Source organism: Mytilus trossulus, chromosome 7 (assembly GCF_036588685.1).
Source record: "Mytilus trossulus isolate FHL-02 chromosome 7, PNRI_Mtr1.1.1.hap1, whole genome shotgun sequence".
NCBI lineage: Eukaryota > Metazoa > Mollusca > Bivalvia > Mytilida > Mytilidae > Mytilus > Mytilus trossulus.
Window position 1 is genome coordinate 83,385,850 of NC_086379.1, and position 18,052 is coordinate 83,403,901.

The 18,052-nt window shown below is 34.5% G+C and overlaps 1 protein-coding gene across 1 annotated transcript; it reads left to right on the top strand.

The window, feature by feature from the left end:
* The first annotated feature begins 7,445 nt into the window (after positions 1–7,445).
* Positions 7,446–17,783, top strand: LOC134727295 (sialate:O-sulfotransferase 2-like). Its single transcript, XM_063591672.1, has 6 exons — positions 7,446–7,494; positions 11,112–11,143; positions 12,100–12,243; positions 13,565–13,689; positions 16,646–16,784; positions 17,405–17,783. Exons 3-6 carry the CDS (start codon positions 12,111–12,113, stop codon positions 17,413–17,415), a joined length of 408 nt encoding a protein of 135 aa, XP_063447742.1. The 5' UTR covers positions 7,446–7,494; positions 11,112–11,143; positions 12,100–12,110; the 3' UTR covers positions 17,416–17,783.
* The last annotated feature ends 269 nt before the right edge of the window (positions 17,784–18,052 follow it).

The following is an 18,052-nucleotide window of genomic DNA, read 5'->3' on the forward strand; positions in this document are numbered from 1 at the left end:
AAATAGATATAGGAAGATGTGGTGTGAGTGCCAATGAGACAACTCTCCATTCAAATAATAATTTAAACAGTAAACCATTATAGGTTAAAGTACGGCCTTCAACACGGAGCCTTGGCTCACACCGAACAACAAGCTATAACGGGCCCCAAAATTACTAGTGTAAAACCATTCAAACGGGAAAACCAACGGTCTAATCTATATAAACAAAACGAGAAACGAGAAACACGTATATATTACATAAACACACGACAACTACTGTACATCAGATTCCTGACTTAGGACAGGTGAAAAAACATTTGCAGCGGGATTAAACGTTTTAATGGATCCAAACCTTCTCCCTTTTTTCTGAAACAATAGCATAACATCACAACATAGAAAAACATACGATAAAATATCAATTGGCAGACTTAACTCAATCAAAAAAGCTGGTATTTCAGCTGACCCCTAAATAAATATGTATAGTAGTTCAGTGATACCGGACGTCATACTGAACTCCGAATTATACACAAAAAAATTTAATTAAAACCCATACAAGACTAACAAAGGCCAGTGTTTTTTTCGAAATATCAAACCCCCATTCCTAACACTCCCACTTTGAAGAAAATTGACGCCCTCTCCCTCCGACTTGTCAGAGAAAAGACTTTGCCATATCGCCATTTGCATGAAAGAGGCAATTATATCTTATATGCTTACACTAATTATACCCCACGCAACGAAGTTGCGGAGGGTGAAATGTTTTGCCCCGTCCGTCTGACTGTCTGTCTGTCGTACCGTCCGTACGTCAGTCCATCGGTCCTGTTTCCTGTCATCATAACTCATCTCAAACCACACAAAGAATTTCATGATAATAAGGACATACTAAGTAGATTTGCATATCGACAAGAAATTACATTTCAATTTTTTTTTCTAGAAGTTACGCCCTTTGAACTTATGTGCTTCGATATACCTCTGCAACAGTTTATCGTCGCAACTCATCTGAAACCACACCACAGAATTTCATGAAACCTTGTAGACAATAAGGACATATATACTATGTAGATTAACATATCGAAAGCAAATTATGATTCTTTTTTTGTTTCTTATACAACTTTTTTTTCTTACACTTATTTTATTTCTCCAATGACAATGTGGGTACGTGGGGCATGTTAGCGCGCTCACTAAGATTCTTTAATTTTATTTCTCCAGGAATATTTTTGCACATTATTTGGGGTTTGGCTAAAGGAGTATGTATTTGGTAATGTTTTAGAGTAAAATGATAGCCTGTGATCCAGGCTGACTGCTCGACAGAAGAGCCAGGCGGAATACAACCGGGTTTGTCAATAGGATTAGGATTATATTGTTACGAATTCATTGCAATTGATTTTTAATTTCATATTTGACATGCAAATTTCAAAAAAATAGGTGTATCGATTAACATCGTGAATCATTTCAGTAAATTAACGATTGACAACATGTTAGATTTAGTAAGGTTGCCGGACTATAAGGAGGTGTGGCACCACGTGGGGTTCATATCGGGAGTACGGGGCATTAAACAGCTTTTGAGATGGACGGACTCGTGAATATTTTTTTTGACCAGAAAAAATCAGTAGGCATATGATATATATTAATACATAAAATTGAGAAATGGGGAATGTGACAAAGAGAAAACAACCCGACCATGTAACCGACAACAGCAGAATAGAATATATACGTCAGCCCTTTCCTGTCACAATAAAATGGTCCAATAATAGCATTTTATGATTAATAGAAATAGTTTATTCCTGGTACCTGAGTTTTTCAGTAATGATGTTGCCTTTTAAAGTCGACTATAATGGTATTAGGTTTTGTCTTTGATGGAGGCCGTAGGTTGCCTATTGTTGCTTGCATCGACTTTATTTGTGCTTCGCTTTGGTGGATATTTGTCTCATTGGCAATCATACGGTCTATGACCACATCTCCTTATTGTATATACTTGAATAATCCAGTCGTAATATCCAACTGACCAACCGGACTATTTCATTAACCCTGTAATTAGGAGAGCCTTAATTACCGGTTGAGGGACTGAACTACTCGGGACGTTTTTTACATAGTTTCCGTTCTTGAACGAAAGTTCATGTCAGTAAACAAAATAAAACTTGAATCCTGTAAACATGCAATTTTGGTTTTGCTTTTTTTAGACGCATTTGCTGTAATTAATGGATTAAAATTACTTAGGTATATATTCCACATGGAGGTACTCCGACTTACAGGAGAATTATACACCGAAGAAGAACCCGAGCGCCATCTGTCGTCATAATGATCGTTAGCATAATTTAACACTTCGACATTTCACACATCGGCAATTCACGAATCGACAAGTCACATGTTACATGTTACAAAACGTCAATATACAAAAAGACAATTTACCAATAAAGAATTTTGAAATCTACAAGTTACAAGTTACACATTGACAATTAACAAATAAAGAATGTTGAATTTTGATACAAATATACAAGTTACAAATCAACAATTTACGAATGAAGCATTATGAAATTGCACAGTTACAAGTAACAATCTGACACTTTATCGATTAAGAATGTTGAAACTACAAAGGTGCAAGTTACAAACTGACAATTTACGAATTAAGCATTATGAATTTCACAGTTACAAGTTACGAATTGACAAGTTACGAATTGACAAGTTACGAATTAAGAATTTTGACTCTGTTGGCTTTCCATAGAAACATACGCTATAGTAGAAAATGTTGAGTTTAAATTACAGGAAAACAAGGAATGCATTCCGAAAAAGTTTGAAACCGTGAAAACAGATTATCGACGATATTATTTCAAAAGCGGTTATAAAGAAAAGTTGACTGTTTCCTGATAAGCTCATTTTGAAATTGTAAGGAACCGGGAACATTATAGAATATGATCGAGGGTGTGACAAAGTAGAACAAGTGAATACAAATGATGTTGAGTATCAAATATATAAGAAAAACGTAGAACATGACTTTGTGGATGTAAGAACTTATGGATTTCGTCCGGATGATACTAACGACAAACTTATGTTGATGGCTAAATTTTTCTTTGACAAAAAAACTTTTCGTTTGTATGAACTGATTAATGTTTATAAAAGATAAATCTTATTGATTTCCATGATTTTTAATAACTTTCTTTTCTGTAATTTTTCAACTGACAAGTTTTTAGTAAACAGCTTATAATGTCAAAATAAAGTTGATATGTAACACAATTGGAAAACCATCTGCATATATTCAATTATTATGAACCGTGTGACTGTTTTAGGTAGTTTTTATTTAATTTCTTTTGATTTTAAAGATAAGAACAAAAATACAAAATGTAAGTGATAATGATGTAATGTGTCAGAGTAGAAATGTGTGTAGTGTTGTATGGACTACATGTATCTTCATAATATTGAAAATATAATATGTATAACGATTGTATAGTATGTAAAGATATTTAGTATGATGATCATAAAAATAAAGAAAACATAGACGGTTTGCTATTTGGACGAAAGTTAGAAAAAAAACAATTATCCGACTTCACATATATTTTTAAACAGCGTTACCAGACGGGTGTCACATCTAGAAGAAGATCTTCTCCCTTCCAGAAAACTTAGATAAACACCGTTTTCGTGAGGTTCGAGTTGCTAAATCTTCGTGTTTCTTTAATGGTTTTTTTTCGATTTTTTTGTCTTTTTGTCTTTTGTATTTGTTCATCGCGTTTTTGTTAGCCTTGATTAATGAATTTTGCATGTCTTTCCATCTCTTTACAACTGTACAAGTAGTGCATACAAACGTTTCTTCTGTCGATATCTATAAATTAACCTACGTCGGAGATTCATTTTACAACTGTACAAGTAGTGCATACAAACGTTTCTTCTGTCGATATCTATAAATTAACCTACGTCGGAGATTCATTTTACAACTGTACAAGTAGTGCATACAAACGTTTCTTCTGTCGATATCTATAAATTAACCTACGTCGGAGATTCATCACCGTATAAGTATAAGTTATGTTCACAACGACGGTAGCATTTACTGGCGGAGGAACGGTTCACTCTCCAGGAAACATCAGAAGAGCTCATTACAACCCTGAATTTGAGGTAATAACAGCAGGTATGTTTAACTCCACCACATTATGTAGATTTCATGTGTAAGGCCGGAACCTGTAATTCCGTGGTTGTCGTTGTTCTGTGCATCATATTTGTTTTCCGTTTTATTTTTTTGTACGTTTTAAATGCCTTTAGTTTTCCCGTTTGAATTTAACAGTTGACAACCACAATTAAACACTAAATTATTCTATTTTTAATATGATGAAGGAAATTTGTTTTTAATTTGATAAAGGATATATTGTAAGCCAAATACATAAGGCATAGATCAAATTGATCAGTGTAAGTTTTCAGTCAAAATTCTGACATACTTTAGAACAGCGGTATACTACTGTTGTCTTTATTTATGTGTTTTACATTTCGGTGATGTGTCTTTGTTTTGTCGAAGTTCCCTTATATTTGATACGTTTCCCTCAGTTTTAGTTTGTAACCCGGATTTGTTTTTTCTCTATCGATTTATGAATTTTGAACAGTGGTATACTACTCTTGCCCTTATTTATTTAGTAAATTGTATTCCTAAAGCAATGAATGATTTACATTAATTGTTCAAGGAGATTAAAGGAACTAATTTTCATTTGAACCGAACAATCGTATGGAAATGGGGAATGTGTCAAAGAGACAATAATCCGACGAAAGAGCAGAAAACAGCCGAAGGCCACCAATTGGTCTTCAACACAGCGAGCAAAGCCCGCACCAGGAGGCGGGCTTCAGCTGACCCTTCAACCATATGTGTACTAGTTCAAACCCTTATACATTTGAATGAACTAAAAAGAATGATAACAAGACTAATAAAGGCCAGATGCTCCTGACTTGGGACAGACGCAACAATGCCTCGGGATATAATATGTTTATCTGCTCTTAAGTCGGGGTGTTTTCTTTTTAACATGAAAAGTAGAAACATTAAGGAATTAAAATAAATAGCTGTGTGAACTAATGGGAAAATGCTTTTCTGAAAATACTTTATCTAATTAATCTAAAACGAGTACATATTAACCACTACTGATTTATAAAAAAAAGAAGATGTGGAATGATTACCAATGAGACAACTCTCTACAAGAGACCAAATGACAAGGAAATTACATACTATAGGTCACCGTTTTGCCGTAAACAATGAGCATATCCCTTACCGCATAGTCAGCTAAAAAAGGCCCCGAAAAGACAAAATTTAAACAAAAGATAACTAACGGTATAAGTTATGTACAAAATAAATGAAAAAAACCCCAAATATGACACACATAAACAAACGACAAACACTGAATTACTGGCTCCTGACTTTGGACAGACACATACATACAGACCTTTCCTCCACATAACCTCGGACAGTGATGTAACAGAACAATATAAGAACGAACTGTACAAATCAGTTAAAAAAATGCTTAACTCACCAGATGGATAAAAAAACAAATACAAGTAGACGTAGCCGGGTACTTGTACATCGACAGATTTTAGATTCATGAATGTGTAGATGTATATAAAAATAATATTTAGTTTCCTTTTAATTTACAGTTTAATCAATATTAATACCAATAAACACATTATTCAATGATATAATTATAGCGTTGAATTGGGAACACTTTTGAATAAGTTTAAAGAATCGATAGGTTTATCAGGATCGTTTCAAAATTTCCGGGCACGGTAAACACTACTGTTGTAAATATGATGATGTACTATCTATACCGGGGCATAATATTTGCGTGTATGACCGTTACATTTTAGCGCGCATGAATCATAACGTTTGATCGCAGCTTTTGATTACATTTGCCCCCGTTTGAATTTAATTTTCTACAGGTACAAACTAACTTCAAATAATAATCTTAATATCTATGGAAACATTTATTAAAGGTTTTGACATGAATATCTATAATGTGGTCATTTTTATAAATTTCCAGTTTACAAAACATTGAATTTTTCGAAAAACTAAGGATTTTCTTATCCCATGCATAGATTACTTTAGCCGTATTTTGGCATAACATTTGGATTTTGGATCCTCAATGCTCTTCAACCTTGTACATGTTTGGCTTTATAAATATTTTGATATGAGCGTCACTGATGAGTCGTATGTAGACGAAACGCATGTCTGGCGTACTAAATTATAATCCTGGTACCTTTGATAACTATTAATTTATTTGTTGTAAAAGCCAATAAAATCCAGCAAACAAGGCTTATGCTATAGCAATGTCCATTTTACCGCCGCTGGAAATATCATGAACTGTTATTTTGCCACATTCTTTGTAAAGAGTCATATTAATATCTAATTTTGTAAAGAACTATGAAAATGACATTAAATTCATGTACACAAACCATCATATTGTAACTCTTATAGATAAATAAGATATAATACTTTTTAAAAAAATGAATATTTCAGATAATCGTTAAAAACATTTATTTTAATTATTTTGAAAGGTTTGAAGAGCTTACTCGACTTGTAAGTTATTATTCGATTTAACTGTTATACGTGCTTGCATGGTAACGTAAGCAATTTTACCAAAGTAACCCGAGTTGTAAACTTCCCAAAAAAACGTGTATGGTGTAATGGTGTATGGCATATGGTGTAAAGGTGTATAGTTCTATGAAGTATGGTGTAAGGGGAATGGTGTATGAGGAATGGTGTGATTCTGTTCTTTTTATTTTATTTTTTTCGGATTGTAAACATAAACAATTATAATAACAATCTTAATACTTGAAATTAAATTGCCTCACGGGTAGTTTATGATGTTGTAGATAGAACGGGTAATTGTGCATGGTGTGATGTGTAACGTGTATGGTGTAATGGTACAATGTGCATGGTGTAATGGTACAATGTGCATGGTATAATGGTGTATGGTGTAATGGTGTATGGTGTAAAGTGTATGGTGTTAGTGAAAAGTTTACACCTTCCAAGGACATAAAATGGAAGTGTACCGGGGAGGGATCTGCTCGTGTAACAAATGCATGTTTATCAATACCATAGCATTACAGAAAATAACTGCATATACTTTTACTTTTCTTCCACATTACTGTGGATACCCCAACCCCTGTTTCACTTGAAATATTGTCAGCTTAATCCACATATATACATGATTTCTGACACTTTGAAAATAAATTCAATTATTTCTATTGTCTAAAAATTTATACAGTTATGTAATTATAAACATTAATATAAAAAGAAGCATGTTTTACAACAAGGAAAAAATCATGTTTTATAACAAGGAAGAAATGTTTATTAATGCAACACATGGTACTTTGGAACAAGAAATCATTTTTTCTTACACTTTTAAAATTCAAATGAAGTAAAACATTACATGCATGAAAAATATTGTTGACTCAGCAATGACAGTCTGTTACACAGATTGAATAATATTTGTTATACAGAATAACAGTGTTGCATTTCTTTCCAGTTGGTCTCAATCAACATATACTGACATTTTGGTAAGAATTTAGTCTTAGACGCATGACTTTTTAATTACTTGTTAATGAAATCCTCTTATATTTGAGTGTGAATTCATATAACTACTGTTGCCTTTATCTAATGGTTTAAAATTACAAAAATATCTGTCATTAACTGCCAGTACTCTAAGATCTGTACTCACTACCTTCTGTAGTAAGGATGTACAAGTATCCAGCAACGGCCATTCTCTGATCTTGAAAGATGCCTTTCTATTTTTATTCATCTGATGAGTTAAGCCTTTTTTCAACTGATTTGTATAGTTCGTTCCTACAGTTCTATTGTACTCTTACACTACCGTCCGAGGTTAGGGGGTGGGATCCTGTTAAATAAGGTCGTTAGTTTCTCGTTTGAATTGTTTTACATTGTTATTTCGGGGCGTTTTATAGCTGACTATGCGGCATGGGATTTGCTTACTGTTGAAGGCCGTACGGTGACCTATAATTTTAATTTCTGTGGCATTTTGGTCTCTTGTGGAGAGTTATCTCATTGACAATCATACAACATTTTCTTTTTTATAAAAAAGTAACTATATTAATCAGAGCTGGGACAAAAGCATATTTTTCAGTCATTTGTGGTAAAAATCAATAACATTCGACAAAAAAGGCATTTGTCCGGCGCTGGAAATATCAACAACTATTATTTTGCCACTTTCGTTGTAAAGAGATAATTTTGATAATTACTTTTGAAAAGGACTTTGAAAATGTACATTTAATTTATTAACACAAACCAATCATATCATTTTGTGTCGTATAGATAGATAAGATAGAACACTTAAAAATGATATTTCACATAATCGGTTTAAAACATTTATTTAACTATTGAAGGGTTTGAGGAGTTTACTCTACTTGTAAGTCATTGTTCAATGCAACTGTATTGCGCGCTTGCGGGGGGTTCTACTCGTGTACCCATTGCATGTTTATCAATACCATAGCCTTACAGAAATAACTGCATATACTCTAACTTTTCTTTCACAGTACTATGCTTTCTGACCCGTTTAAAATAAATACAATAGAAAACTTTCGAGTTCGATGCATTTTCGTCAAAAAGTCTGGTTTTAGTGAACGTCATTTGTGCGTTTAGGGGCGTCATCACTTCCATTCCAATGTTGAGCGAGTGGTTGGAAAAATATAATTCTATATTGTGAAAATTATTCGGCAAATTGAATTCTCAAAATTGACAATCAGCATTGCTGTCATTATGAAATTGCCATTAAGTACCTATAGAACAATCATTAAGTCTAGTTTACCCTGCACAATGACGATCACTAAGACGCTTGATGAACGCTTAAATGACGTCATGAAGGCGGGTATAATTGACGAGTTTTTCCGGTGACGGATGAACTCGAAAGTGGTCTATTAATCTAATGTTTGAATGTTTATCAGTAACGTGTTTGGATTCTTAACTATCTCTCGTATCCGTTTTTACAGAATCTGAGATACTCCAATATCAATCTTTTAAATCAAAACCTGACTATAATTTTGAGGATTTACTGAAAACTACGAGACCACCGTTTAATCTTTGAAACTTATTAAAGAAACAACAATATTTACACTAATAACTTTGTATCAAAAAGACGTAATAACAAAAAAACTATAACCTCAATTTATCCTTAATCATGTCATTGTCTCCGAGGTCCTAACAACTGATTTTCTCAACAATTATATCATTACCATTCAACCAACTTTTAAATTATAACAAGCTTCACAAATCCTAGGTTCATAAAACACCTAGTTCTGAGACACCCAGTTTCTGAAACACCTAGTTCTGAGACACCCAGTTTCTGAAACACCTAGTTCTGAGACACCCATTTTCCGAAACACCTAGTTCTGTAACGATTAGTCTCTGAGGCACATAGTTCCCGAAACATCTAGTCTCCGGAGCATCTTACTCATAACGTTATTACAAGCTACCTGTTCGAGTGGCTGCGACCATACTCGAGGGAAATTACAGTTTCGACACAAACCGGTAGCCTGCAACAATCGTAATGACTTCTAAACCGCTTGATTCAAACTCAAACGCTTTCAAGTCATACTTCCTATTTAGAACTTCTTGATTTGATGGTATTCACTCTCCGATGTTTGTCCATCAACAGATAAATAACAAATGAGCGATCTTGCACAATGCTTCAGTGTCTTTATAAACAAAGAGGGAGGACCTCGAGGAGAGCACCCTAGCAACAACTAACGCGTCTCATAACGACCAAGGATAAAAGGCTGATTTTCCATGTAGTTTTCGATAACGCATTGTTCAAATGGGTATTTTATTATGGATTACAGTTCAACAATAAACTGCAAATACTTAATTATACTTTTTTTGTCACATAGAAAGACAACCGTGTAATTATAAACAACATAAAATGGAAAATTGAAATGGGGTATTTGTCAAAGAGACAACAACCCGACCATAAAAAAAACAACAGCAGAAGGTCAACAAACAGGTCTTCAATGCAGCAAGAAAATCCCGCATCCGGAGGCGTCCTTCAGCTGGCCCCTAAACAAATATATATACTAGTTCAGTGATAATGAACGCCATACTAAACTCCAAATTGTACATAAGAAACTATATATAAAAATAAGACTAAAAAAGGCCAGAGTTCTTGACTTGGGACAGGCGCACAAATGCGTCGGGGTTGAACATGTTTATGAGATCTCAACCCTCCCCCTATAACTCTAGCCAATGCAGAAAAGCAAACGCATAACGATACGCACATTAAAATTCAGTTCAAGAGAAGCTGGAGTCTGATGTCAGTAGATGTAACCGATGAAAATAAACGAAATGACAATAATAGATAAATAACATCACACTACTAGCAGTTAACTGACATGCCAGCTATAATATATAAAAGTATTATTAAATTTGTGTATCAGATGTTGTTTTTTTATGGGTCTTTGCTGATATTTGTCCTAAATTGTAACTCACAACAATACAAAAACAAGTCCGCAATAAGTGGTGCACAATACGTCCCCATTGGAATTCCGATAACCTGGCGATATACAGAATCTCCAAAGCGAACACAAATATTGTCTAGTAAAAATTTAAGGGCAGATATAGTATCAAAGCATTTTCAATGGACATAGTTGTTATGTTAATTGTTACTAAAATGACCTGAAAGAGTTTGAACGTATATTATTCACATTCTGACTTTTTAAATGCCCATTTGATTAGGTGTGTTAATTTTGTCTTAATGAGAATGTGAGACAATGTGGTATATAGTGTAGAAAGATCAAAACTGTGAACAGATTTAAAATCACCGGTACTAATATGGGCATGCAATCTATCAAGTACTTCCAACGAATTTTTGTCACTCCAAAACATGCATGTTTTAAAAACAGAAAAGTATTTGCCACACACGGTATTATTGGACAAGAAATCAATTTTACTAACACTTGTGAAATTCAAAAGACGTAAAACATTAAATGCAAGAGAAATCAATATTATTGACTCAGCAATGTCAATCTGTTACACAGATTGAATAATATCCGTGTTTTTTTACATGCAAGCTGGGACTATTATACTAACTATTTTGCAAAAAAAATAAATGTTGTTGACGCAAATGACAATTTGTTACACAGAATAATAGTGGTGCATTTTTTTCCAGTGTGGTCTCTATCAACTTTGACAGAAATCTTGGTAAGAATATAGTCTTATACAAATAACTTCTTACTTACATTGTAGTTGTTTTTGGCTTGAATAACAAACATGTATCTGTCAGTATCTGCCGGTACTATATACTTACTGCATTCTGTTGTTAGGATATACCAGTACCCGGCCACGGCCACTCTGGGATTTTGAAAGATTTTTTTATATTTGTATTCATCTAATGAGATTAGCCTTTTCCACTGATTTGTATAATTCGTTTCTATGTTGTTCTGTTACACCACTGTCCCAGGGATGGGATCCTAATAAGTTATGTCGTTAGTTTTCTTGTTTTATTTGTGAATTGTTTTACATTGTTATTTATAGGCCTTTTATAGCTGGCAATGCATTATGGGCTTTGCTCATTGCTGAAGGCCGTATGGTGACCTATAGTTGTTAGTTTCTGTGTTATTTCGGTCTTTTTTGTGTTTATAAATGGTACTACCGAAAAATATAAAAAATTATATCTTCAAATTATGCCGAAAAGGTAAAGTTGATGACGTTTTAGAAAAACTCATAGCGTTCAATTTAAACTATACTTACACGAGTATGAGGACAACTGCTTAAATTTCCCTTGACAAATGACCATTGAAAGAAGAAAAAGGCATAGTCTGTTCTTCATTTAGTCTCTTTTAAATGACAAAAATATTAAATTAATAATCCTTGACAATATCGACAAACTTGCAGATCTTAAGTATTTTTCTTTCTTAATACAAACGTAGTATAATGATGGCCATAAGAGTAACAATCTGTTTCTGGGTCATGAAATATTTAAATTTGACCTGGCTATTTGAGGTAACTATTTATATTTGACCTGGTTATATGAGGTACATAATTTAGATTTGACCTTGGTAACTATCTAAAAACTATTAAATCCATTATATAAGATTCAGACATATGTTTATCAAAATATTCTTGTGCGTTATGATGATTTAACAGTTTATTTTTAGCGTGTTACATCATGATTAAACCTACAAGTGTATACGTATTTCTCCTTGTTATATTGGTATGCAACCACTCCTCAACTGCTGCCCAGTGTAAATCAGCATGTAAATGTGTTGACGAAAAAATTGCAGAATTGAAAGGCAATCTAGGTAAGAAACTCTTTAGTTCAAATGTTTGAAATGCATATAATCGATACACATTCTCTTTATACAGAAGAGACTGCTATTAAAAGGTTAACGATACAACGGTTAATGGTAAGATACATGGACTATACTGTTGCAATCGAGAAGAACGTTTCGTTTTCGAGTTTCGAATAAACAAAAGTTAAGGATTTTTAGTTTGTTTGTGCATATTATTTTGGTATCTTTCTCTCCACTCTTTACAGCAACTAGAATGTAAAATTCTGATTTGTGTGCGAAATAGAGATCATGTAGCTCTACTCTAGGATTTTTAAACAGTTAATGTATAAAAATGGCAAGATTTTAAAATGTCAGTATCATGTTTTCTAAATATATTTGTTGACATTGTTTAATAATAGTTTGTGTTTTAAGTGTTGATTGTTGTGGCAGAAGAAATGCAGTTTTTGCTTATTGGTACTAAAGCATAGTTATGATTTGGATTTTTGGGATTTTTTTGTGTTTTAACGCTACGTTTAATCATCACATTTTGGCTATCTTGTGACAAACCGTTTTTGATGGTTGTGAAAGCCGGAAGGCGCGGAAAAAACCACGAACCTTCGATAGGAAAACTGAAAATCCTAGTCAATTAAGATAGGAGTCGAGTGCACCCGAACGAGCGGGGATCGAACTCAAAACCTAAGTGTTGACTTGCTAGTGATTACCAGTAACTACTTAGACCACTCAGTCACTGAGCCTCCCTATATCATAGTATGTTCGCGGTTTGACAGTTGTGTTTTGATTATATATCGTGTATCTATGATGAGTTTATGAGACAAACCACAATTTTAATCTCTATAAATTATACTCCAAATAATGTCGATATTTCCTCTTCATCATATAAAAAAACCTATTTTTTTAAAAAGATAGTGAAAGTAAAAGATAATCAAGTTATATATTAAAAAACAGAGTGTGCTGAAAATATGTAAGGTGATGATGCTTTAATATAAATGTGAACTCAGTCAACAACACCGAAAGCCCCTTTAACCCGTTCTTCCTTTGTGCAGCAAAATAAACTTATATTGGTCCCTTAACTTTTTAATAATTTAGCTACTGATGGACAGTATCTCATGGACAATAATAGAACTATTTTTTTTATATATATCTTAAGGCCTTTTTTCATCATAAAACTCGTGAAATGTTTAGGTTCTTACACAAACATGGCTTTCAAATATTCAGTTTTGAACGTTGCTGATTAAGTATCTCAAATATAACCTTATAAAAAAAAGAACTTGTAATTGATGTATTTGATATGTAAATCAAAAAGCTAATAGTGTATATTCTTATTTTTCAGGATATGTTGGTTGTTTTTTTGACAATGGTAACAGACATTTCGATACATTGAAACTTGTCAGCATGGAAATGACTCTTAAAATGTGTCGGGAGCAATGCCGTGGGTATATATATGTAGGACTACAGGTTAGTAATGTCGGGAGCAATGCCGTGGGTATATATATGTAGGACTACAGGTTAGTAATGTCGGAAGCAATGCCTTGGGTATATATATATATATATATATGTAGGAATACAGGTTAGTTATGTCGGGAGCAATGCCGTGGGTATATATATGTAGGACTACAGGTTAGTAATGTCGGAACAATGTCGTGGACTCATATAAGTAGGACTACATGTTAATTATTTTGGAAGCCCCCTTACGGCTATATATATGTAGGAGTACAGGTAAGTAATTTCGTAAATCACATTCCACTTGATCAGTCACGTCTTAGTCCTTACATGTACAGCTGAAAGGACGTTTTGAATAACCTCCTTATAATCCATTGTCTACAACTTGTTACGCTCTTCCGATGGTCCAACGACAAACTAATTTATGAGCTTCAGCGACACTCTGAAACCCATTGTGAATGGATGGGTGTCATATGCTGCGCAGACGTCCGAGGGCTTTGTATATCGTAGTTTAAGTGCAATTTGCAGTCATCTACTACATAGTAAAAACTTTATCTACTAACAACATATCGTGGTGGTTAGCAGGCTGCCAAGCTGATCAACCTGGTCCTGCCAGCAGCCGTTGTGGAGTCTAGCTAGAAAAGAAACATCAAAATAGTAAATATCAAACCAAAACAAATCACGTAAACCAAGATGGCGGTCTACTAAAAGACCTGGCGTCCTCACCGTTTCTGGCCCACTGCAGAAAATATTTGAAGCTTACAAAACATCTTTGGGCACCGAGCCGACCGTATGAGGGCTGAAAAGCCAGTCAATGTCGTTCAAAACTTCCATCAGTTAAGTTATCTCGGGAGCAATGTCTCGGCTATATATATTTCAATAGGTTTGAAAGTAGTTTTCAATTTAGACTCATTATATATATATATATATATATATATATATATATACAACTCGTCTAAACATCAACCCAACAATGTTAGATCTGTAAATTTGCTTTCGCAAATTTTTGGTTCTTCCCTCGCCGGGATTCGAACCCATGCTACTGTGATATCGTGACACCAAATCGCCTGCACTGCAGCCGTCCCGCTAGACCACACGACCACCTCGGCTCTCAAAAAAAGAGCTCTCGGTGGCCATATGTTACCTTTCCACGTCAGTTTTAATCTAGCGGCGTACTACAGTACATGATATATAAGGCATGAAGATATATTCGAACCCATGCTACTGTGATATCGTGACACCAAATCGCCTGCACTGCAGCCGTCCCGCTAGACCACACGACCACCTCGGCTCTCAAAAAAAGAGCTTTCGGTAGCCATATGTTACCTTTCCACGTCAGTTTTAATCTAGCGGCGTACTACAGTACATGATATATAAGGCATGAAGATGTTATTGTTACAAATCAGCTAAATTATCTATAGTAAAGGATCCTACAAATTAATGTAAGATACAGTCACAGAAAATAATTATATTCATAAGTACGTCTAAGTCAGTGACAACCCTACAACAGATATATCCATCGGATCGCCATCAATGATGGTGATACATGGCTGTGTACATAATTTATATACAACTCGTCTAAACATCAACCCAACAATGTTAGATCTGTAAATTTGCTTTCGCAAATTTTTGGTTCTTCCCTCGCCGGGATTCGAACCCATGCTACTGTGATATCGTGACACCAAATCGCCTGCACTGCAGCCGTCCCGCTAGACCACACGACAACCTGGGCTCTCAAAAAAGAGCTTTCGGTGGCCATATGTTACCTTTCCACGTCAGTTTTAATCTATTGGCTTACTACAGTACATGATATATAAGGCATGAAGATGTTATTGTTACAGATCAGCTAAATTATCTATAGTAAAGGATCCTACAAATTAATGTAAGATACAGTCACAGAAAATAATTATATTCATAAGTACGTCTGAGTCAGTGACAACCCTACAACAGATGTATCCATCGGATCGCCATCAATGATGGTGATACATGGCTGTGTACATAATTTATATACAACTCGTCTAAACATCAACCCAACAATGTTAGATCTGTAAATTTGCTTTCGCAAATTTTTGGTTCTTCCCTCGCCGGGATTCGAACCCATGCTACTGTGATATCGTGACACCAAATCGCCTGCACTTTATATATATACAACTCGTCTAAACATCAACCCAACAATGTTAGATCTGTAAATTTGCTTTTGCAAATTTTTGGTTCTTCCCTCGCCGGGATTCGAACCCATGCTTCTGCTACACCAAATCGTCTGCACTGCAGCCATCCCGCTAGACCACACGACCACCTGGGATCAACTTAGACCACACGACCACCTGGGCGCTACATATATATATATATATATGTGTGTAGGACTTTGGGTTAGTAATTTCGGGAGCCATGGCGCGTCGTCATATACATGTTTATCGGACTTCGGGTTAGTTATGTCGGGAGCAGTAGTAAGCCTATATAAACATGTATGCAGGACTTTTGGTTAGTAATGTCGGGTGCAATGTCTCGGTTACATATATTAAGTACTTGAGGTAACCATTGTCGGGAGCAGAGACGCGACTTCATATATGTACGACTTTGGGTTAGTAATGTTGGGGGAAATGTCGCAGTTTTATATATGTGGGAATTTTGATTAGCAATGTCGGGAGCAATGCTACGGCTACATATATGTAGGAATATGGATAAGTTATTTGAGGAGCAAAGACGCGGCTTCATATTTGCAGGACTTTGGGTAAGTATTGTTGGGATCAAAGACGCGGCTTCATATATGCAGGATTTTGGGTTAGTAATGTTTGGATCAATGTCGCAGCTTCATATATGTAGGAATTTTGATTAGCAATATCGGGATCGTTAATGCATGTAAAATATTTGTTCATGTTGAGTAGCCAGTTATGTTTGCTTTTTATCAAAACAGCAATAAGAATATATACAGTCTCATAGTACTAAAGTTTTGTTATAAATTGTTTCACAGAATGGTAACGAATGTTTCTGTGGCAACACACTGGATGTTACCAATTATCCGCCTAAGCTAGATGCGGAATGCAATCGTGATTGTTTTGGTGATCCCAGCAGGAAGTGTGGAGGATCTTGGAGGGCGTCCATCTATACAGGTATAGACATTTTGTTCCCTTTACTAAATGTGTTTTGTTTTCAACTGTATGTGTTAAATACCGCAAATATTGGAAGCAACGTATTTAAATAATGATTTTTGTTTCCGTACTATTTCAAATTATGGAAATTTAGCCCCAAAAGAGGGGAACAAAAGAATTGAAGAAAAGACACATTAACCCAAGAATAAACTAAATGTAAACCAAATATATCAATTTGGATATTAGAGATCTGGAAAGATCTACAGTTCATATTCCATTAGTGTCGTCCTTTGCGTTTCTCCTGTTCAAATATTTTGATCGAAGTGAATGTTTTAGTTGAAATCACGGTGTAGTTATATAAAACAAAACGGGCGCAACAGCAATATGTATCATTTTAAGTCACAATACATATAAGATTTTTCTAAACAACGTTTATAGATCCAAGCATACGTTCGAATGACAAATTTCTTTTTTGACTAATTTTGTCTATATGATATTGATAGTTTTTAAGTTAAGAATTAAACTGAGATTTATTGTCATTGACTAAAAAAACATTTAAATATATATCTTTTATAGGTTGAAATGTACGTATCAAGTTTGGATACATCTAATGAATGATATCTTGCTATTTATCATTTCAGTTAATATTTGAGTTTGAAGAGATATAAAAGATCAGCCTGCAGGTTTCTGACTTTGCTGCACCTTTGCTACCTTTGCTGACTTTGCTGTACTATTGCTGATTTTGGTGCACCTTTGCCGACTTTGCTGCACCTTTGCTGACTTTGCTGCACCTTTGTTGACTTTCCTGCATCTTTGCTGACTTTGCTGCACCTTTGTTGACTTTGCTACCTTTGCTGACTTTGTTGCACCTTTGCTGACTTTGCTGTACTATTGCTGATTTTGCTGCACCTTTTCCGACTTTGCTGCACCTGGATAACTTATTTATTTGACAAAAAAAAACAATTTAACAAACTTATGTAAGAAAAAAGCATTACTAATGAAACCAACTGTCTTCCAATATTTATATGTTTTACAGTGTTTTTTTCCATTGAACTAGGTCACATTTTCATTGAGCGGCCAGTTTAGGTCCTTCTCCATGTACGATATTTCTCGCTGCGTCGCAGAAAGTGGGTTTTGGCTGTTTTCTGCTCTTTGGTCGGGTTGTTGTCTCTTTTAAATATTAATCATTTCCATTTTAAATCTTATTTATTCTTTATTGATTTGACTAAGATTTATAAATCACTATTTGTAAGATTTTTGATGCTTATTCAGTCGACTATTATTGGTTG

Excerpts from the sequence above, each read along its gene's own strand:
- LOC134727295 (XM_063591672.1), top strand. The coding sequence starts at position 12,111 with ATGATTAAACCTACAAGTGTATACGTATTTCTCCTTGTTATATTGGTA. Across the intron at positions 12,244-13,564 it reads AGAATTGAAAGGCAATCTAG|GATATGTTGGTTGTTTTTTT; the intron begins GTAAGAAACTCT and ends CTTATTTTTCAG. Across the intron at positions 13,690-16,645 it reads ATATATATGTAGGACTACAG|AATGGTAACGAATGTTTCTG; the intron begins GTTAGTAATGTC and ends ATTGTTTCACAG.